This window comes from Myripristis murdjan, chromosome 4, assembly GCF_902150065.1.
Source record: "Myripristis murdjan chromosome 4, fMyrMur1.1, whole genome shotgun sequence".
Classification (NCBI taxonomy): domain Eukaryota; kingdom Metazoa; phylum Chordata; class Actinopteri; order Holocentriformes; family Holocentridae; genus Myripristis; species Myripristis murdjan.
In genome coordinates this window covers 31,096,526-31,120,673 of record NC_043983.1, presented here as the reverse complement: position 1 = coordinate 31,120,673, position 24,148 = coordinate 31,096,526, and the positions used below count along the sequence as shown (strand labels likewise).

The window sequence follows — 24,148 nt, the reverse complement described above, 5'->3', positions numbered from 1 at the left end:
ATGTAGAAGAAAAAAAAAACACAAAAATGTGAAAAAAAAAAAAAAAAAAAAATCTAGCCCACAAGCATGATATCTGATAACAGCCTGAGAACCTCTTATTTTCTCTTGTTTTAATCTCAGATCAATCCTTAGTTCAGTTCATCCAGAGAGAGAGACAGTCTGGAGGAAACAGATGTAATTATTTTATTCAATTTAAACCTTAGCCCAAAAAGCAGCTCTCCCTATGACAGATTAGATTTTATCCCCCCATCCAGCTTGTCTGCTGCAGTGTTATGTGGGGTAACAGTAGTCTGCACTCATTATTTTGAATGACTGCACAGTGCCTGAGAGCGAGCCAGGAGGGGCAGGATGTATTCTCACAACAGAGGCCTCCACACATCTACGCTTTAGTGAAGGGAAAACAGGGAGACAAGCGTTTCAGCTTACCAAGTAGCGTCTCTGCACCGGCGTACAGATTTCTATATCTGAGCACAATAGGCTTGCCATCCAGGGTATTCCTCTCTCTCTCTCTGTCTGTTTTGAAGATCACCATTTTATCCCTGTGGTGACTCCTACCTCTTAAGCAACTGGATCCGACTGCAGTCTGACACATTCCTACTCCGGTGGCTAACAGAGCTAGCTGCCGAGGCTTGCTTGTGCACTCGCTAAAGGGGCTTCACTGACCTAAAGATGTTAGCAAGGCAGCCATTGCAGACAGCCTGCCAGAAGGCGTGCAGCCTCGTATGAGATGGTAGACTGAAGGTGTGTGTAGATGCAAGGGTAAACCATGCTGCTGAACCGCCCACAACTAACAGTCCAGTGTAAAAGGTAGCAGGTGCAGTTGAGAATCGTCAGTAGAAAAGGAGAGAGGGGTAAAAAGAAAAGCGGTAGCTCTTTTGCGTGAGGTAATCAGGGTTGACGGTGATTCTCAGCTGCTATAGGAGACCGTTCCCTCTCTCTCCCATAAATAATGCAACGTGCCTCCAAATATGATCGCCCTCGGCCGATGATGAAACCTAAATGAAGAAGTGCATCATGTAAATTCCTGGATTTGCCTGCCCTGACCTTTTTCTCTTTCTCTGTCTTTCTTTTTTTTTTTTGTCCCTCTTCTTCTCCTCCACCTGCTGTGAGTTTTCAGGCCAAACAGGATAAGAGCTCCTCTTAATGCAATCTGTCAGTGCCTTGTGGCTTCTATTAGTCATTTATAGGCATTCATGATTAAACAGCTCTATAGAACTTGGCTGCATGAAAGGATAATAAGGGGGAAAGAAAAGATGCATAAGCCCACAGATTGATTCCTTTCCGTTCCCTTTCCCTCTACTTTTCTGACCCTCCGTCCTTCATTTTTTGCTTCTTTAGGGGTCAGTGATACAGACAGCGCACCTCCCAATTAAAGAAAAGAAAAGAAAGAAAAAGAAAAAAAAAACGGGAGATGGGATAAACAGTGCAGGTAATTACTTCTATACGGCAAAGTGGTCTTTGACTAGTAGCAAGAGAGGTGAGAAGTAAACCCAGTAGGTAGAATAGCAAAGAACATTGATCTCAACTGAAGGTACAATGAGTTTGATTGATACAGTGTAATGTGATTTAACCACTATCAAAAAGTAGTACCAACACACAGAGTACAAAACTAGTCCTTATATGCCCAGCTCCACTCAAGCTATATTATGTTATGCACGAAAGTTTACCATATCCCCAGCCCTCCCCTTCCGTGACACCGTCCCCCCCCCCATAACATCCACAACCTGGAACTACATTTCCCATAGTCCTGTGAGGGTGTGTGTTTTCCTGTAATCCAATCAGGAAGCAGTGTTCCATCTGAAACTATTCCAAAGCAATGGGGGGAGAGGGGGTGAAAATTATTCTTAATAATGACATAATCAGCAGAGCAGCCATCAAGCAGATAAATTGTCATGCGCATCGTGCTAAAAATATCCAATTATCCTTTGTCCCCCAGCTCTCTGTGTTGAAGTTGTAACTGCCAGAAAGCCGGTGGTTGGATCCCCACTTCCCTCTGGTTCAGTCCTGCTGGCAGATTTGCAGTATAGATGCCCTAAGAGAAGAGGGCTTAAACAGCATTGGTGCTTAGTGTACAGATCTAGATATGTAAATAGGTTCTATACAATAAAATTGTTCCCAATCCTCAAAAATAAATGGATGAAAAGTATCTGTGACATTTTTTTTCCTCAAAATGTTTCCGTTTGTGCATACAAGTTTTCTTTTTTTTTTTCTTGGAAGTTCTCTGTCCTTTCTCTGCCCCCTCTTGATTGGTTTTCTTATCTTACATAGCCTCCGTTTATGAAGTTAACACATGCCTAAATTGGTTTGCGCGGCATCTACTCTCTGCCCCACAAAAGAGTAATCTACAGTTTGATGCCACAGGAAAACAATATGTTTTCGTTCTTTTACAAAGCACTTCCCTCTTCTCACCTCCGAGGCGTGTCTGATGCTCTATTCTGCTTCCAGATAATACTGTCAAGCAGTCATTTGTCAAAAGATCCCGAAGGCCATATCTGTCGCTAGAAAGAAAAAGTAGTTTACCTTGTTTTGCTGCAATACCAGAACAAAAATAATAATAAAAAAACATCCTCCTCTTTGTTTTAACTCGTGAGGTTGTTTTTCTTCAACTCCTTATTTTATCTGAAACATATTTTTTGTACTTTTTTTTTTGCTCTTCGTCTCTTAGTTTTCTACAAAAACATAATTATTATTTTTTTCTGGTCCAAGCCTCCTGGAAAAAAAAAAATCCCGTCACTATATTCCCTCAGGTTCCAACAGGGTACGGTAGAATCCCAGCGTTATTCCACGGGTGTGTTAACCACTCCGGGCTGGCATTTCAGCTCCTGATGTATCTGTGTCCGTCAGCATGTCGGCCTTACGTCTCTGCGTCAGCGCTAGCCGTTTAGCTTTTGCCTCAGCCGTCAGAGTCCTGCCTGCATGGGTGCGTCCACAGGGCTATACCCGGGTGGTGGAGTGTGAGTGTGGGTGCGGGTGGGGCAGGGTGTTATTCTGCCCGCTGCTGGGGAAGGTGTTGAAAGAGTGGAGCGAGGTGAGCCCGCCCATGCTGCTGGGGATCATGGTAATGGTGTTGGGCGTCATGAGCGGGATGTCGTCCGGCGAGCGCCTCATGGCCAGAGTGTAGTCTGGTGGGCAGGCAGTCCTCAGCACCACGTCGTGCGGGTGCAGGGAGTCTCCCACCCCCCGGCAGTCCCGGTCCAGCTCCGAGTGCTGCTTCATCTGCAGCGACATGATCTCCTCCTCCTGGGTGTGGGCGAGGTCGTTGGCGGCGCTCCGCTGAGGGCTGCAGCGCCTGTGGACGTCATGCCGGCGCTTGTCCTTCTTGTAGTAGAGCGCGGCGAAGGCCAGGATGTTGAGGAAGAGCAGCGAGGCTCCCACGGCGATGGTCACCGACAGCTCGGTGGAGTAGTCGCGCTGGTCCACCAGGTGCGGCTGGTTGTGGCTGTCGTGGGTCTCGGTGGGGAACGGGGTCGGGTTGGGACGCTTGGTCACCAGAACCTTGGTCTTCGGGGTTCGGTTGGTGGCCTCCGGTGGTGGGATCTAAAGATAGAAGTCATAATAATCAGTAGAGCCTGACTGATATGTCACCTGTTCATCATCACCAACTGATATCGTCTTGTTATGCATCTATATCAGTGTATGTCTTGACCAATATGTTATACTCCAGTGAAAACACTTGAGATCAACAGTGTTATCATTAAACAGTTTGTCCAGCAGACTCCATTGTTTACAGTAGTTTGTGTAGCAGTGAGCTGGCAGAGCGGCGAGTCACAGCTGAACAGATGGTGCTGCACGTTGTGTTGAGAAATTTACTGTTCAACTGTAAAATATCAAGCCTCCAGTATGTATCTTTATTACAACAATTTGATTACCAAATTTGATGATTCCGTGCGATAAATGCGTGCTTTTATGTATAAAAAAATATCATCCAATAAATCGTTGAAAGGTTTTTTTTTGTTTTTTTACTTCCCAATATAAATGTTAGTATGAGCCCCAAAAATCCAGTATCAGTAAGGTTTTAATTGTAAGTACTGAAATAGTTGGCCTCCCTGGCTGGAAAGTGTGACTGTGGAAAGTGATTGAGCAACATTCATTCGTCCCTCAGCAATGACTGCCGAGGTGCCTTTGGGCAAGGCACTGAACCTTATACTGCACCATTATAGAGTGTGTTTATGCTTAGCAGCTGCAGGTCTGGGTGCATGGAACTGAATGGATGTAAAGCACGGAGCTCAGTCAAGTTTGCCTGGATACATAAAGGCTAAACGCTAAAAAAATATAATGTTAACAGTGAATGTTGCTTATAATGTATAATCCATTTCAGATTATAGCATACCTGCTTAAAATTATAAGTAATCCTGCAACCCTGAGTCTTTGTAATGCTGTATTTTACTGCTCATATTTTATAGTTGTCAGAGTTGTAATCATATTGAATAACAGAGCCACTACTGCAATTGGGGGAGCTCTGAAATTTCACAGTTATTGTGTATTGTGTAATAAATTGTGTAGTTTAGTTATCGTACTGCCTTCAGGTGCTGTCAGAAAGGTGAGTGAGTTATGAGTTAGGCGCGCATACAAGAACCCGTCAAAGTGGTAAATATCGCTGGGAAAGTGGGGATTTTCCATGACATCTGACTCGCTGAGATGTGATGTTCAGGGCGCAGAGAGCATGGAAGCCCTGTCAACAACTGATAGTAAAATTGATGTGCACTGCAAATTTGGCTGATAATTAAAACTCTATCGTCTCTTCTTTCTGGCACTGCTCTCTGTTGCTCTGCGTCACTTTCTTTGTAAAATACATCAGACACCAAACGTCTTTGTTGTTCTTATTTCCAACCACAAGCACCTGAGTATTCACCAAGTCATATTATATCCAATCTCAGGGGTAGGAGCTTCTGAGAACCTTGTGAAGGCAGGAATAGAAACCCTCAGGCCAAATATTAGATTTTAAAATAAAATCCTTTATTATGTTGTCTGGGTCTTACATGGTTTATTCCCAACCTTGGCAGTGTACGGGTTAGTGGGGTAGTTAATTTTTAGGAAAGTGGCTGAGCTCTAGATGATTTAGTACCAACCTTGGTGGTGGTGGGAATGAGCTGAGTGACCTCGTTGAGGCTGTGGAGATGAGGAACCAGCTCCAACCACAAGTTGACCTGAGGAGAGAAATAGAGGAATATAAAAAGACAGAAGACAAAAGAAGACAACAGATGAGAATCGAACAGCACAGAAGTGAACGGATCAAAATCAATATTACATCTAGCAAAGGACATATGTGTGGCAAATTCAGATGTTAACTCTCTCTAACCATCAGGCAAGACTGCAATGACAACTCAAGTGTTAGGATAAAAGATACCTGCAGTATCTTTTATCCTAACACTGTTCAAGAGCTTTGCTTTGTGAATGGTAAAACATATGGTAAATGGTAAAATATAGAGCACAGTTGATCAGGCTTCCCACTCTATGTCAGATGTAACATTTGCCTCACTTTTCTATTCACTTTCAAAAACTAAAATGACTTTTTCCCCATGTCCAACATTTTAAGTCAATCCGAGTCGATCGCATGATAATAGAACTGACTCAGTTTCTAAAGCTCATGATATTTCCTCACTTTCCCTGTCTGGAAAATACTTTTCAAAGAAATTCCATAACCCATGGGATTAATGTTGTACTCGCCCACTAACCCACATACCCTTAAGAGCAACATAGAGCATAACTGCCATCCTCATGCAAAGTCTGAATATTAGATACTGGAGATGGTGTGAACATATAGCTGCCATACACTCTCCTGAATCCCATTCTGCATTGACTATCATCAGTGTTCAGCTCCCAAAAAACAGAAATCAAACTGCAAATAAAAAACATGCATACAATAGTATGACACAATGGTGCTGTACCTTGTTGGCACGGTAATGCTCCTTGACGCGGGGTTTCAGTCCGATGTGCAGGTACAGCTGGTCTTTCTGGTTGTAGCGTGTCCATGCCACCTCCTCAAAGCGGTTGGGCTTGGTGTGGATGAACTTGGTGTCCTGGGGAACCGGCTGGTTTGGATCCCTAGCAAGAAGAACAAGCAAGAAAAGGGCCACTGTGAGAATAATGAAACTACAGAGATGTCTCGATAAATGTGAACGGTTTAACTAATTGCCTCGTCTCATTCATGCATTCATCATGACAGTCAAAGTGACCAATAAAACTGATTTCGAGTCCAACAAAAAGCAACAGTTATCATGTCATTCACCACCAATGATGTGCTCTGACTCTAGCCAGAAACAAAGTGTATCAGGAACAAACATTGCACAGCTGCCAGTAAGTGGAATGGACCTTTAGAGACATGACTGGTTCAATATGAAAATTAAACACCTCCCCTGGGCTGATCTGTGCAATTTTGCAAATGCTGACACACAGCGGTGTAATGCCTCATTCTCCCAAATTTCATCAAAATTCAATCAGTAGTGTTTGAGACAGTGTGTGATAGACCAACAACAGAAAGAAATGGATCCATACTGCCCCCACCAAGCAGCAGTAACAATTTAGTGTGTTTTAAAGTTTTATAAAGTCCACTTCTGTGGCGACAACTGTTTTGTCAGGAAAAGAACAAAACTGGGATCCCCACCTCATGTTCTCAAGATCCTAAGTTCACTCAAAGTTATTTTTCTTTTAGTTGTTTCACTATGTTCCCTAAAAAAAGAAGACTGCTGTCCATATCTTGCTTTATTGACAGAAATGCCTGTTACAACACATGTGATGGAATATTTTTGGTAAATAATATCTAAAATTGGTGATTATAGACAAGGTGCTTTCACAGATACTCTTTTATTCAGAGAAGTATATGCTGAAGGAATAAAGGGTTAGATTAAGTTTGTAAAAAAAAAAAAAAATAATACACTGATGGAACACAGGGCCCAGGGAGCACAGGTATGTTCCTGTTTGACTCAAATCCATTTTTACCAACTTTTTATTATTCATGCAGGTACTGCTCACTGGCTTTGTGGGCAGCGCAGTCTCCCACCATAGAAGATAAAAAAGGTAGCAATAAATTGAGGTAAGTTTTAACAAGAAAAAGAAAAAAATCCCCCCCATATCTTGGTCAAAGTTTCTAAGACAGACAACTAATTATTCAGCGATGATACTAAGTGGAAGCAAAGGTCTTAAGATAGCTAAAATCTAAAAACAACGTTCCTTAATGAGTTTTACTTTCATGTTGGAGATCATTTTTGGTCATAAGGTGTCATAATTTTGAAATGATGCATGATGTCTCATTATGGAGTAAACCTCTTTATGAATTTACCCATGCAACAAGTAGTTAGGTAAAGAATTTGTTTTGGTAAACGACATGATTTGATGATGACAATAATTTCCGTGCAGTCAGTTGGTGGTTCTTGTGTATGTGTTCAGAGCATCTACAGAGGACACTGAGCACGCGACGCTTCATCTGAACAGGTCTAGAGTCAGCCATGTGAGCTATAGAGGCTCATTCAGACTGAGTGAGCGCCCCATTGTCTGAACCTGGCATATGGAGCCAGCCAGACCTCATCAGGAACATGCTTAACCATTCAAAGTGGTGGCATAAATCTCCCAGGTACCCGGCATTCCACGTCAATTTGAGGTTATATATGAAGATCATTAGTGTCTTTCTGTTCCCCTCAGGGCTATTGGGCAGTGCACAGAAAGAGCCAATGTCCCCCCATTACGCTCTCTAAAAACAATTACCGCCATGACTATATGCTGAAAGGCAACGTGAGACAGAGGGTGGAAAAAAAAAAGGATTTTAATTTTGTTCTATCGAGAATGTCACTCTCCAGGCTACTACCATTAATTAAGAATGTATTTGAGGATAGGTAGTGTGTATCTGAATGGAATACTAATTGCACTGTACAGCCCATGAAACACCATCACAGTTCACTACTCTTGGTTATCAAATCCTGGTTAATACAATGACATGAACTGGTATAGTACATTATGTAATAGTAATTGCATGTTGATCAAGTGCTTGCAGAGTAATTGCAGGAGAACTGTTCAGCAAAATTTGTTGTAATAACCCGCTGGCCGACCTTTGACAGAAACACATTATGCATATGAATGCATTTCGAAGCTTGTAAATCAAGCTGCTCCACAGACGGCGAATGAGGAGCAGATTTTGTGGATCAAGGAAAAGTATCTATTTGTACACACACACTATATTCTGCACTGTATTCTGTAATGGTGAAATCATCGCGTTAAGATCAGATTCAAACCAAACAATGTAATTTTTCCAGGAAATCTCACTTGGTTCTCTCCCAGCAACATTTACCATCTTCTTTATTTCACTCTCTGTGGAGCTGCTCCAGTCTAAAGTTTGATGACATCAAAATGTTTCAGTGTTAGTTTCCTGCAGCCTGGTGCATCTGTTTGAATGTGTGCTCCACTGTAAGTTAGGGAATAAGGCCTGCACTAAATGTCATACTCAACTAGTCAACTAGTTAGTTTGACTCTAACTTTGTGATTTGTTTAGGTACACCATAAATGACAAAGGTGCATTTTAAATAGAATATAATAATGGCATGAGTGACCAAAACATTGTTAATAATGACTGTCTCATCAGGCAATGAAGAGTAGGGCTAGCTAATGTAACATTACCAAATTTCAGCAAATTGATATATTGTCAAATACAAAGTATGACTGATTTGTTTTTGCTATCACATTCCCTCTACTACCACAAACATAAACCTCTATGCATACAACTAGATACAGTATAAACTATTGTAGATGACAATATTTTCATCAAGTTGTGTAACTCGTCTTAAAATGGGTAAAAGATATGTAGTTTGACCTAAAACACATTTGATTGTCAGAATAGTGAAAACTTTATTTTGGTTCCTCATCAGTTCAGTGATCTAACTTAATGCACCATGCAAATTGATATTACATGAAATATTATAGACCTAGTTGGGAATAATTTTTTTTGTAATGCATAAAACACATTACAAAATGACTTTACTATTTTTTGAATTTATGTTTAAACTAGTTTGAACTTAAGTTAATGGGCTGCTAGTTTCTGGTAGAAAGTTGTTCATGCTCATGACTGATAGGACTATCTTGACAGGGAGAACATATCTAAATGGAGTGGTGCTGGTTCATAGGAGCTGAGTTTGTAGCTTGACTGTACCCCGTCTTGGCGAAGTTGGTCCAGTAGGTCATGACCACGGCACTGAGCATCACGTCGTTCTTGGAGAAGTTGCACGGAAACAGCTCTGTTGGTCCGATCATTGGCAGACCAAACACGTACGGGATCTCATCCCCATGTGCCGCGTCGGCCCACGGTGGCACCTGATGATCAACAGATGAATCGCATTAGATTAGAATTATGACAAACACAGGACATCAAAAGACATTATTTTTGCTGCTGAGACACAATTGTTATTGTGGCAATACACACGCAGACACAAAGAGATGAAAGAAGCTGAGAAAATGTAACACTTTTCAAGAATGAAAGAGGGAAATGAGAGGAGTTTTTATTGTTATTTTCCTTGCCCATTATTAAGTTTATTACAGACGGACAAAAAAAAAAAAAAAAACGGGAAAAAAGGGGAAGAAAATGGCTTTGAGCCGAATTCCAACTAAAATGTCAAGACGCGGCGTTATGCACCGCAGCCTGTTAAGTGACAAGAATAACAAAAGAACCAATTTGTGAAGAACGTGATGAAGTTATTTAATCATTTCTCCTCACTTTTCATTACAGGGCTTTCAAATTATTTATTTATTATTTTTCTACTTGTAAAAATACCCCTTTGTGCCATAATACAATATATATATATATATATATATATATATATATATATATATATATATATACATATATTTATATTCTATACAGCAGTATCACATTGTGCTGTACGGCAATGCAGGGGATAGGTGGTGCACCATATTAAATAATTTTGCACCATATTAAATTGATACGGCAACTTTACTGATGTGCCTAAGTTAAGATGGTGGTAAACTGATGTTAAGATGCTTTTAGCACATTAAACATATTGCATACAGTCACTAATAGTGATTTAGCCTAAGGTTATACCCACAAAGTCAAAGTACCCACCTGTTCTGTCTGACAGTGGTGGTAGAAGGCGTAAAAGTACGTTGGTGACCCAAAGCTGGAGTGCAGGTCGGCTGTAGCGACAGCTGGCGCCACCCACTGGTGATCGGTGAACAGCGCCAGCAGCGTCTTTCTGCGAGTCTCAGGGTTGTGCCTGTCGGCCCAGTCAGTGTACATGAACTTGATGGTCTCTCGGAGGATGTCTTTGCCCTCCGGGTAGCCATAGAGGTCGTCCACGAAACTGGACACGGCGTAGTCAAAGTCGTTTGCCTGAACGCCGTTTTCATTGTCGACGATCAGCTCCACAAACTTTAAGCCCTCGCCTTGGTTCACCCCCAGCATGATGTCATAGTTCAGGAACTCGCCTGTGAAGGCAGAAAACGTTGCAAGAATACAGTGAGAATTCATTATTTAATAATCTCTGTTGCTGTAGTTACAATTCATGAAAAGAATTTGACATTAGATGTTGAAAAAGCAAAGGAGACAAGGGCTTAAAAAAATGTAGCAAATCTGAGTTCAGCTTCAAAAAACAAAACAAAAAACATAATCCGTAGGTCATGTCATCTCAAAAAATGTCTGCTTCTTTTAAAAAATAGGCCTACATTTAAAAACAAACAAACCAAAAAAATCTTAAGTTGTCCATTTCTTTTGATGGATTAATAAAGTTAAAAATTATGTAGTTACTGAAATATTACATTGGTAATATTGGTAATATTAATAAAATAGAATAAAATTCTTTTTTACATGTAAGAAAATTTCTCCTTGAAGAATAAAATAGAAAATACTCTAAAATAAATCCTAAAATATAAGAAAAAAGATTTTAAAATAAAGCTAAAATAGGAAATGTAGATTTTAAAAAATCTGTCATAACAGTTTTATGGGTAAAACTTTATCTTTGCTGCAGAGATAAAGCTAGTTTTGATTTGATGTCTCTATGGATCTATTGGGAACTCGTGGTGACTGTCACCAAATGTAAAAGCACGTGGCCGCACCCTGCTCCATGAGGATCTGCGGGTCGTCCGGTATCACGTCCCCGTCGATAACGGGCCCGAAGGCGATGTGGTAGCGGGCTGGCTGGATGTCCTGGTCCACCAGCTCCTTGTAGTGTTTCCCCTGCAGACACTCCACAAGATCCACGGTGTCCTCCATGTTGCAGCCCACCTTCAGCGCCAGCATGCGGGCATACTTGGCTGGCTGGAAACTGACTGCCCAGCTGGATAAAGCGGTCCCACTCTGGGCTATGGCCCGCTGGAACAGGCCTGGAGAAGAAGATGGGACAGGGAGACGGGTGAATACAGGTAAATAAATACAAGAAAAAGTGGAGATTCAACAATGAAAACATTTCATCATCTGGAATCACAGGGCATCTGGAGAGATGTGCACATACAATAGAGTGAAGACAAAAACATAAGAGAGTGAGACGGGAGCTTGAGATGGAGAGCAGCAAAGGTGAGATTCCCAAATTAACACTCACCCAGCACCAAATGCCAGCACAATCAGTCTGTAGTGAATAATTCAGTCAGGAGCAGCCACCATATTGGCCAGTAACATTTTGGGACAATAATGTTTTTATAACTTGGGTTCTGTGCAGACTTTGGTCTTTGCCCAATTTCAAACGTTCTAACTGCTGACAGCGATGGACTCTCTCTGACCGTAAAACCAGCCGAATCAAAGCAAATAATGGCTCTGCATCAAAGGCACAGAGCAATAGCTTCGAAACTTATGTTTCACCACGGCGCGGATGTTTAACCAGCCTAGTGTTGGCGAAACTGAGCATCATTCCCAAACAAAAATGTGAGAAAAACTGTCTTTACAATTTAAACTTTAAAGAACTCCACTGATATCTCAGCAGTATTTTAACTTCTTGTTTCCTCTGAGTGAAAATTCAAAGTTCAAACGCTCTCAAATAAATAAATAAATGCATAGATAAAAACCAAACAGCATGTTCCTTTAACAAGATTGTTCAAATCCATGTTCGCCCCTGTTGACAGCATGGCAGCATACATCATTTCTGAGTGTTTGCATGTGTGCGTTTTACATTTCTGCTGACATTTTTCCCCACTAGAGATAGATAGATAGATAGATAGATACTTTATTCATCCCGAAGGAAATTCATAAATAAAGTAATGATTCCCTTTAGTCCGGGCAGGGAATTGAACCCATGGTCTCTTGCATGGCAGGGGGAGACACTATCCGCTCCACCATCAGAGCTGGTTTATCATGGGTTATCTAGACACTATGATCCCCCATGAGCTGTCATTCCTGTGACCTCGACCGAGTTGCTCGTCAGCTACAATATTTTGAGAAAACCAGTGGCCAGTCTGCCTCCTTCTTGCAGCTCATAATTTCCTATGTACTATAATTTCGAGTTGGAAAACACACCTCTTGGGTTTGGAAATGACTGCGAGCTCTTAGCGGCGTCCTGCTGAGCAAAGTCTGCTGTAAGTGCAAAAATTACTGTAGGGCACGGCTCGACAGCAGGTGCATCTAAGTGTGTGTGTGGATGTGTGTGTCTGTGTGTGTGCGCATATGAGTCTGTGTATACCTGCCTGCTTGCAAGACAGATAATAACCCATACTGATATCCTTGTAATTAGTATGGGTGGGTTCACACTAAGCATTTCTGAAGTGATTCAATCAAACTCATGTTCACTCTTTTAGTTTGGTTTAGTTTCTTTGGCCGGGTGGGAGCAGTGTGTTCAAACTCATGACACCACAAATCCACACAAGGTGCCTGCGAATGTGATTCACTTCTCTACAAGACAACTGTGGATCAGTAGGAGTGACACGGTAATCTAAGCGACCTTATGATTGTGCAAAATCAAGGAAAGTCTTGTGGTGCATTCAAATGCAAGTGCAAAGCCCCGACATTTGTCACTTCTACGTTGGAAAAATAAATTTCCCAAAAGCCAGACGCATAACTTTTAAGAGTCAAATCCAGATCATCCTTTTTTATATCATCAGTGCTTGGTTGTAGTTTGTTTTTTGAGTTTGTTTTTCTGACAAAACAGCATGAGAGGAAAAGTGCTGAATCCCGTGTCTTATTTTCAGAGTGCACTGACTGACTGACTTTTTTTTTTTTTTTTTTTCGCTGCCACTCTGAGTGCTTCTAGTTGAAAAACTTTTCAGAAAGGAGCTGGTGTCGTCACTGGCAACTGATCTTATCAGACTTGTCACCCAGGTGAGAGTGTTAACTTTGTAAAAACCAAGAAAATGGAGGAGAGGCTTGTTCTGGCCGCGTCGGTCTCATCCTGAGCTGACTGATTTGTCAGACAGACGCCATCTTAACAAGGAAAGAAAAGCTCATTCATGGGAGCAGATCAGCCGGACTTTAGAGTGGTGATGTTGATATTTCAATATTGTTGTCATAAATACAAAAGCTGTGACGTGCAGCATTTTTTTTCTCTCACTGCATCGCGCTTCATCCCAGCGCCCTGTCAGCACTTCTCCGCCAGAGAAAAACGCTAGGTGGACACAAGGCCGAAGACGTCAGAGCTTCCCACCGGCATGTGAAGGCAACAGAAGACCTGCCGGGTTTCAGATGAATGAGTGGAAATAATTTTAACCACAATGGACTGCCTATCTTAAGAAGGTTTAAACTATCTGTCGGCTGATTTTCATAAATAAATGGAAATGAACGGCTGCCCGGCAGACATTTTAACTTCAGTGTTAATGTAAAGTATGGATGCAGCTGAATGCATGAACAAAAAGTGGAATTGTCCTTTTAGTATACACTCTGATAGAAACAGACATGCCCCCCACAGACGTTTTTTGGTGCCTAACCTTTGGTGGAGTTGCTCCAGCGGTTGCCCTCTGAGTAGTGAGACAGGGTGAGCAGGTTGACACAGGAAGCTCCGGCACCTGAACCGAACACGGTGATCCGCAGCGGGTCACCGCCGAAGGCCGCGATGTTCTCGCTGGTCCAACGCAGAGCCTGGATCAGGTCTAACAGGCCGTAATTCCCCTTGGCCGCCTGGTCACCAGTGCTGAGGAAGCCTGCAGGAGGAGAAGGAGAGCAGAGTTTAGCTTCATTTGGTCTGGACTTTGGTTTTGTGTCTTAAGCTGCAGTGTAGAGCAGGACGCAAGACAGGAATATTATTACTTTACCCAGCAATTACTGTTCTGATATGAGTTATGATGCTGCAATTAGAGAAGTGAACCTGAATCTAAAAACCAGATCCCACCCACGTCCACTGATTGTTTTCCTGAAGTTTAGCCCTAATTTTCTCACGCTGAGCGAAACCACATGAGAAATACTGGAAAAGTTCTCAGGGCAGAAACTAATTAAGTACAAAAAAAAAGAAAAAAAAAAAAGAGGACAACACTATCTTGTCTTGGTTTCCTGATTTCCTGAAAAAAGTGAAACTTATTTCCAGTGCAGTTTCTCTTGTTTTTTTGTAGGGATATCTCATCCCACGGGAAGATTTCCCTTACTGAATAACAGACAAAATGACTTGTTAATATGGATACTTTTGCATTTTATGCGAATTTTTGCACAGAATAGAAGGTGCAATCATTTTGACAGTGTAACACAACTGTTCTATAACAAATTGCTTCTGCCAGTGATTAAGGAATAAAGAATATTTCTTTTGAATTGAATAATTAGTAATCCATTTACTTTTTGGAATAACAAGTCAGCACATTGCTTAGCAGACAATGTCCAATGCTCCAAAGAGGTTGCACGAAAAATAAAATTGACTTGATTTTTTTTTTTTTTTACAGGGTAAACTACAATAAAAAAAGAAGAGAGATATAGTATGATGGCAAGGAAAGATGGGTAGAGGAGATGATCTGCTTAGCTAATCAAGAGACGTGAATGAGTAGCACCGAGCCTCTCACATGTAATTCTGTTACTCTCTAACTGAACTTCAAATACAGAGCAAAAGTCACCCAACCCAAGAGTTCCTATTGATTTTGCCTCGGAGGACAGCTTTGAACTTTCATCACAAGGTCACTGAGTACAAAGTAAGACTCAAGTCACTTTTTTGTGGAGGACAGAAACAGATAAGGGAAGCAGGCACCAAATCAGGTCTGAGAGCAGACATGAAGTCGTATGAAATATCCTAAAGCGCTCTGCCTTAACAATAACACATTATGACCTCTGCTGATTTCAGATGCACAGCAACGCGCCAGTGTGGTGGATAAATATGCAACCTTCCTGAACTGTTACTTTTATACACTGAGAGTTAATTATGCCTCACAAACTGGAGAGTGGGAATCACCAGGGAGAGAACTATTTCATATTTCTCATATTTTCTTTTTGATTTCCTTGATTTAAAAAAAAAAAAAAAAGAAATACTTTCGGGCCATTCAAGCAAAACTGACTGTTGATAACGAGGCATATTTCTCTGTTGTACAAGGAAAACCGACAAGCCGAGTTGCAATAAAACAAGAGTTATTACCTCACAGGGCCACTAAAAGTGCAGATATGCTAAATATAACACAGAGTCTCGTTCTGGAGGCAAATATATCTAAATCTACTAAATCTGAAATGTAAAATCAAAATACTACGTTTCCCTTGTGCAAATGCAACATAGCTGGTGCATATTTTTCAACGTCTGATCAGTTTAACTGAAGGGCTCTGAAAAGTTGTCTGGATTTTGCATACCGTGCCTTTGATTCCTCCGTCCCTTCCATAGTGCTGAGCAAATATGCATTTTAATAAACCATGCACCATCATCAGTTACTAATGTGTGCCATCCGATGTCTCTACAATAAATTCTTCATTGTTTTCTTGATAAAAAAAAAAGTAGCAAAACTGTGAGTGTGATGTTGAAGATCCCAAAACATGCAATGCTAGAAGTAACAAAATCCAACATTTGAACTTAATTTAATGTATTTAACACCTGAACTGAGATTTTAGGCCAGAAATGTCAAAATAATTTAATTAAATTTGAGTTCTAATTTATTGCTTTATGTAACACGGACAGCGCACAATAAAAACATTAACTTCACCAACTAAGACGTCTGATGCTTTGTACAGAGATACAGACAGCCAGCTAATTTTCATCGGCAAACCCAGGGGAGGTGAAAAAGATGCAGCACACGCATAAGGAGATGCAGTTAGGGCGCTGCATAGCCTCGTACGGTGTAACACAATCACACCGCTCCCCTATCCTAAACTGCCACACCTCCTCCACTGCCGCCTCTTGCCTCTCCATCGTGACCCGCGTCCAGCTCCGACTCCTTCCCTCTCTGCCTTTCGTTCAGTCAAACCTCTCAGGTACTGATGATCAACGTGGCGCAGCTGCAGCAGAAGCCAGTTCTACTGAGGTATGAGTGTATTTCTGACAAGACGAGGGAGCCCAGGAGTGCCACAAGAGAGCTCCACTCTTTTAGAGCAATTTCATGTCCACCACTCCCCCGATCCCCCCTTTCCTCCCTTTGATTTCCATGCTAAAAGCTCCATTACTCGCAGCAGGCAACCAGGGACCCCACCAACCCGAACACCCCCAACCCCCGCCCAATACACATCCATGTATTACCCCCTCCACCGTTACATATTTCCTCACCTGTCCTCTTTTATGTCCGTTCATATTCCCACTGTCCCACTCTGTGGCTAAATGGACTCATGCTCATTGATTCATTACCCATCATCATGAGCGTCAGCGGCACAGTCCATTTCCTCAGAGACACACCGGGGCCACATGCATAGACCTCGTATTAAGTTTGTACTGGAGCAGGAAGTTGGCCCAGTATGGCTTCTTAAAGACTCATATGGCTCGTAAGTTTTTAGATTTGTGACTTTTGATGTTGCTGTGCGCCCTGACCAACTCACTGGAACAAATCCTTAATACATGTAATGTATATGGCAAATAAAGTTGATTCGGTCAAACCACACATCTCTGATAAAATCAAGTTTGCTGACGGAATAAAAAGGGAAGTCACTGCAGCGCCATATTGAAATGAACTTTGAAAGCTATGATATCAGTATTAACAGAAGATACTAGTAACTTCAAACCTTTTATTTTATTGCATGCACTGCAAAAACTCAAAATCTTACCAAGAATATTTGTCTTATTTCTTATTTTTCACTTGAAAATTCACTTGAAACAAGTGAAAATGGTCTAAAAACAACTTCTGAGGTGATCATGTCTTATTTTAGGTGTAATGAGATATTTTGACTAGAAATAAGACAAATATTCTTGGTAAGATTTTGAGTTTTTGCAGTGTGATATGTCACAAACATACTCTGCATCTGCTGGCTGCAGCGCTGCATTGAAGCTGCATCATGCTTATACTGAGGGAAATATTCAAAGCCAAGTTTTATGGCTGCAGCATCACATCCAATAGAAAATACCTACGCGGCTTGTGTACCATTTTATACAGATTTCCCCGTAACTCAGCAGGACATGTTTGGTTTCTCCGGAAGCCTCGGGGTCTCCACTAGAATTTAAAATAAAGTTCTGTGGGTTTGAACAAAGCTCGGCTGTGCGGTATGAATTTGTAATGACCAGCCCGCCGATGGGACCGGCAGAGTTAGAGGTTAAGCTGGCTTAGTTTGTTTACAGATTAGTAAGATGTTCAGTAAAACACTGTTATTACTGTTATATGGTAAAGCCACTTAGGCGATCTATTTAGCGCTCCGTAATGTCAAATCAGGACACATGGATACGAAGCTCTCTCACAGTGTTACTACCACCTGTGGATTTTTTCCCACTCCCTTTAGTGAGCAGGCTTTTTCAAGCGTATGCTGCACAGGTGGTGGCTTCATCCTAGTGGGCAGTTTATTGTTACATTAGGCGTTATTATAGAGCAGTGAGTCAAGCAAAATGGATCATACCCATCACATGCTGAGCCTTTTGTACGTGTAGGTGCACTGTTTTTATTATAATGACATATGAAACAGACATGAACCATAGGGCCTTCTGAATGGCACTCCAGCTTTAAAGCATCCCTGAAATGCTCGGCTGTGGGTTAATACTAGTATTGTGTCCTCTCATATACTCAAACAGGTTACATCTATCTGCTGGGTCCACACACACACACACACACACACACACACACACACACACTGTCTCTCTCTCTCAGATAAAAGCTTGCAAACAAACAAAAGTGCAAGTATAGACTGACGCATAAACACATACAGTAAATTTGCATCCCAATGAGAATAAATACACACACACACACACACACACACACACACACACACACACACGCACGCACATGCACACACATGCACACGCATGCACGCACATGCAGACACAGACGAGTCTCTTGGTCTGGCAGGACTGTTTAATTGAGTTCATTCATTTTCTATTTCCTTTCTGCCGGGTTATTTATTTATTTGTGTGTTTCTTGATCAAAGTCTAATCTTGTGAAAGCACTAGCAGCCATCTACAAGGGAGATTTTAATTGATTCAATTTAGCTTCAGTGCAGGGATGGCCTGGCAATCACAAAGACCGAGGCAGGAAGAGTGATTAGCAAGCCAGCAGTGGTGGGGCGAGCAGGGCAGAGGCGCTCTCTCTCTCTCACACACACACACACACGTAGCACATACACACACAAATAGAGACAGGAGCAATACACATGCACGTACAGATATGCTCACACACACAGAAACGTGCAGGCACATGCAAATGAAATATACTAATACACAACACAAACACGGACACAGTTGCATTTCTGCACAGGAGAACTCTCCACATCGATTACTTTCTACTTTCCAAACAAACTCTGACACTAAACTACCACAAAGCTTAACCAAATTCTACTTCTTATCTCTACACCAAACTTAAATCCAAACCCTGGACTGACCTCTAAAAGAAGTGACAGCAGGGGAAAAGGTCATCACTTCTCTGGATTTGTCTTCAGAAAGAGAGAAATACACACACAAAGGTTTTATCCTTCATAACTTTACCGTATTATGCTATCTTGGCCAGGTCTCCTGTAGCAAAAAGATGAGATTTATAAATCTCAAGGGACTCCTTTTTCTTTTTCTTCATTTTTTTAAAAAATCGCAATTGTATATTTGTCATTGTTCCGTGGTTTGAATTCTTTTAGTGCTTTGTAACCTTGTTTTGAAAAGAGCTCTACAGTGGTTTCTTGTTCTTCGTCTTGTTATTATTAAGATAACCACCATCCTGAGCTGATTCTAAGCTGTTTCATGCATCACAGCTGCTGTTCTTTTGTCTTGATGATTCATGCATTGACAAGATGATTTACAGATATTAAGCCCTCAACAAAGAGCAGATATCACTGCAAACAGGAAAGCTCTGGTTCGATAAGAACAAAATGCAGTCTATGTCATGATGACTTTAGCTCAGCTTGGCTCTTGAAGACGCTGGCGCCATCACTTCAGACACAGGCGTCGCGCCTCGATTTCCCCTCAGCGAATGCTGCGCGACATTCGCTGTTTTCAAGTTTCTGTGGCGTGTATGAAGCCAAAGCCACCGGCCACATGTTGTGAATATTCAGTGTCATCGCCCTTTAGGCTCCTGTGAAGCCAGACACGCTCTATTTTCCTCCCCTATGTAGGCTAGATCATATGTGTCGGTGGCTTAAAGGCACAATCCGTGATCATTGAGGCAGCGATATGGCCGCCTGGCCTCTAAGCTCCCTGGGATGACAACACAGGAGTAAGCCCTGATCCAGAAATCAAGCTTTTATCCCCACTATCTCTGTCCAACCAGAGAGAGAGGGAGAGAGAGAGAAAGAGAGAGTGACTAAGAGAGAGATGGAATAATTTTTTCTTTTTTTTCCACACATCTATTTTTTCACGGTCATGGTCTGTGTACCCTAATCCTCTCTCTGTTCTCTCTCTCTTTTTCCTTCTCTCTTATCTATCTATCTATTTGTCCCCCTGACTTGTGACACATGGAAAGAGAGGAATAACAAAAAAGAGCCAGAAGAAAGACGACGAAGTAGAAAAGGAGGAAGAAAGCCCACTTCATTGCTGTGTGTGATACAAAAAAAAAAAAAAAAAAAAAAAAAAAAAAGGCTCAGCGCATATATGCAGCACATAAACCGTGGCGGTGAATGTCTGTGAAAGTCAGTCAAAACACAAGTAAATAGAGTTTTTGTGTGTGTGTTGGGAGGTTATTTTTTATTGCTTTCTAGAGTGTGAAACGTTATTGGACTAGCTTTTATCACAGTGAGTTGAAGGCCATGCTACAGCAAGCAGAAAGCTGATGCTACACAAAAACCTCTGCTACCGCTTCACTGAATCTTTCCCTCTCTCTCTCTCTCTCTCTCTCTCTCTCACGCACACACACACACATTTTCTCATTTGATGTGAGGGTCTGAATGTCATACTTCAATCCTTGTCTTGTTTTTTTTTTTTTGTGCAAAAATTGACAAAAAGTTGCATTGTCCAATTTTGAGAAAAAAAGTAGAAATGCAGGGCAGCAGCAGCAGCAGGAAGAGAAATAAAGTTGGCAGAGAGAGCTCCATAACAAACAGGAGAGTAAGAGAGCGAGACGGTGAGGCTGGGAGAGGCAGAGGAATGGAGGTGGCGAGGTGCAGAGGAAGTAAGAGAAAGAGATAAGGTGAGAGAGAGAGAGAGAGAGAGAGAGAAAGAGAGAGAGAGAGAGAGAGAGAGAGAGAAAGAGAGAGATTGAGAGAGGCTTCCCAGACAGATAAAGACAGAGAGATGGGGGTGGAAACTGCCACCATGCTCTCCAAATGATTTATGGTTGTTTGTTTGTCCTGTTTCTCTCCCTGTAGACAAACAGCCGAGCTGCTGATAGCGAACACTTTGCGTCAGTATTAAACACCTTTATTACACGGCTCTGTGGAAAACTCCGCTCTGAACTTTCTGCTGTTCCTGGACACTGACCGCCCTTTTACATCACTGACGTCATGTCCTGCCACCCCGAGCAGAAAGTCCAGTGCATTTGCTCCGGTTAATCAAGCCAGTGAAAATCGACACCTGCTGGAACCAAAAAGTCATTACAACATTGATACCACTTTTCTTTGGAGAATATGAAAGGCTGCCAGCAAAAAAGACAAGAAAATCTGGTGGCAAAGAAATGCTATTAGTGTGCCTAGGCATCCAGGTGTAGTTGTTATGGAGGCAAACAGAATCTATGGGATATCTGATGCCCTTGAAGACTAATAAAATAATCAATATTTAGTGTAAAATGTGTAAAAAAATTAAGTAACCACATAATAAAGGGGACAGTAAGCAAAGCCAGGTGGTCATAATTGCATATCAAGACCCCGATATTCAAACTGATCAGTCCCTCCTTCAGAATATATCTGTTTTCTGTTTCCATGTCACACTAACCAAAAGGAAAATCCTCTGAAACAGCAGGTAGACTGTCACAGGAAATCCAGACTAATGAGATATTTTAGGTGGACTGGCAAATAAAACAAAACAAATAAAAGTAAACAAATACATGGGGGAAATAAATAAATGAATAAATGAATGCATAAATAAATAAATAAATGAATAGAAATCTACTAAAATAAACTAAAACATTAAAAAAAAAAAAAAAATCAAATACAGCTTGCACCATGAAAGCTGTTGAATAAAATCGTTCCACGCTGCAGTGACTTCTATTTGATTTCTCTGGTCAAGGAATCGTACAAACAAACAACAATGTATAACTACTGCTACTAATACTAATGGAAACATACAGCCTCTCTCTTGGTTAACGTTCCCATCAGAGGTGGACCCCGCAGACCGGACCACATCTGATTTGGAATAAAAGGGCTGCTGTTGTTCCCATGTATCAGTCTAACTCCGCTCTCTCTCTCTCTCTCTCTCTCTCTCTCCTCTCCCAGGGTGTCTGCTTAAAACAAATGGTGCAACAGCAGCTCCAAATATTTACAGTGCCTCAGTGGGGCTCCATCTATATCTGCTATCTGCACACAACAAGCCCGAAGACAACGGCACGCCGAGGGCAACCGGCTGGGGAATATGCTGATGAGGCACAAAGCATTCCTCAAGAAAAATAATGAATACAGAGCTACAGGATATTCACTCATTCAACCTTTATTTAGACAGGGCCGGGGACAAACACGGAGCGAGCTCTCATTTTCAGGTGTGCCCTGTTGGCGCGGTGACAGCTCAAAAGCAGAGGGGCGCGACGACGGCGTATACTTTGCTGTGCGAGAATGCAAAGGGCATTATCATATGAATGAATGAAACAGGCCATCATGAAATAACAACAATGCATAGCAATGTAACATGGAAAGATACAATTACAATGACATGCCGCAAAGCATGTATGAAAACCTGTTTATCTCTGAAGCTTTTCTAGAGCTATGGAATACAACCGTTTTTCTAGCTGGCAATTTTCAAGTTAGTGTTTATGTGTTGGTTGTGAATATTTATGTGTGCATGTTTGTGCGGGTTCCATTCTCCAGCTCAAGGACACGTTGCCAGCGCTGAGACATTCCAGCAATAGTTTGCCAACTCTTTGGCCTCCAAAACCAACTTGCCAATTATAATGGCAATAATAAAAAGTATAGTAACTCTGGCAGGGCTGTACTTAGTGTACATTTCTGTAAATTGATGCAGCGTATTGCAAAATGTGACATGAGCTGCAAATGCACAAGTTATCGCAGGTCATTTCAGGCGCAGGCTTAAGGATGTAGCAAGGAGGCAAAGTACAGATTCTCATGGTCAAATATGACTGCACCACAAGTGGAAGTTGCTCAGTTTAAGCATGAAAAAGTACATTTTCTTTTTAACATCTATGCATTGCCGTATTGTTTTCATGATGCATTTACAGAACCTGGTGACTCTCTGAAACCTACTGACTGCACTGCCTCGCTTGCAGATCCACTGTGCTTCACAAAGTCTATAGAAATGCCCATAAAAACGTCAAAATGTCAGCCAAGAAATGCAATGGAGTCAACAAAGAGGAGAGCCATTGTCATTGTCATTTTTTTTTTTTTTTAAATGCCCTCAGTACACACACACACTGACACTGTCCTCAAACAAGTCTTAGATATTTGCCGAAAAACAAAACTCACATCAGTTATAAAACCTTGTATTCGCCATTCCAGCAAATCCACAGAATCTGCATGTAATTGAAAGTAATTCTGTCAGAAAGAGAGCTGATGTGTGTGTGTGTGTGTGTGTGTGTGTGTGTGTGTGCGTGTGTGTGTATCTTCAGATTAGCATTTGAAAGGCAGGACTTATCTGTAGTGAGTAAACCGACACCACAGAAGTTAAATGTCCATTTCAATAATAGAGCCAGAAAGAGAGCCAGATAAGGCCCCAACACACACCTGCAGAGAGAGCAGGGCATTGTGTGTGTGTGTGTGTGTGTGTGTGTGTGTGTGTGTGTTCAGGGTATTTATTAGACCTATCAGATCCTCATCACTCTAACTCTTCCATCATAATCCATTCCAGCTGACAGTGGGCGAAAAATTAACTGGTGGAAGTGCAGCGCTAATGAGGAAGCATCATGAATTAGTGCGTAGAATCGAATCAAGTAGAACAAAACAAAAAAGGAAATAGACAGGAGCAGCATAGACCAGAACAGAACGGAATGACACCGAACAGAATATCATAGAATCAAACAGCACAGAATGAAACAGAATCTCACAGAATAGAAAAAAAAAAACACATGACAGAATAGAACATGACAGAAACAAAATGAACAAATATACCAGAACTGAATAGAATAGAACCAAACAGCACTGAAAAGGAAGAATGAAACAGAACCATAACGAACAGAATAGGATTTTAAAAAAAAGTACCAAATAGAATAGAGTAATGGAATAGAACAAAACAATCAACACAGAATAGAACCAAACAAGATAGAACAGAAAACAAAGGACGGGGTAGAGCAGCTTGGATTTAGAACACAACAGAACCAGTGTGAATAGCATAGAACCAAACAGAATAGAACAGAATGCAAACAAAGAGATCAGACAGGAGTCAAATAGAATCAAATAGAATAGGACAGAACAGAACAGAATGGAATATCAAACAAAATCGGTGTGTCTGAAGACTGAATAAACATGCGGCGTTAATACACGGACACACACACACACACACACACACACACACACACAGCAGATTCTGGTTAACACAGCATGTGACAGGCCATAAGTCACAGATATCTCTCCTCTACTGTAAATATTTTATGGTAAACGCTATACGTTCCCCCTTCGACGCCAGACACGGTC

General features: G+C 41.5%; 1 protein-coding gene across 7 annotated transcripts in view; it reads right to left on the bottom strand.

Annotated features, from left to right (window-relative positions):
• Window positions 1-2,632: 2,632 nt before the first annotated feature.
• The window catches only part of nlgn1 (neuroligin 1), a 324,543-nt gene continuing 303,027 nt past the window's right edge, over window positions 2,633-24,148 (bottom strand). For all 7 annotated transcript variants that reach the window (XM_030049461.1, XM_030049464.1, XM_030049458.1 and 4 more), the window contains 7 exons: window positions 13,870-14,055; window positions 11,053-11,319; window positions 10,064-10,425; window positions 9,137-9,297; window positions 5,889-6,045; window positions 5,070-5,147; window positions 2,633-3,537 (listed from right to left, as the gene is read on the bottom strand). In XM_030049461.1, the coding sequence (XP_029905321.1) occupies window positions 2,935-3,537; window positions 5,070-5,147; window positions 5,889-6,045; window positions 9,137-9,297; window positions 10,064-10,425; window positions 11,053-11,319; window positions 13,870-14,055 (1,814 nt within the window). In that variant the 3' untranslated portion in view covers window positions 2,633-2,934. The remainder of the gene's footprint in view (window positions 3,538-5,069; window positions 5,148-5,888; window positions 6,046-9,136; window positions 9,298-10,063; window positions 10,426-11,052; window positions 11,320-13,869; window positions 14,056-24,148) is intronic.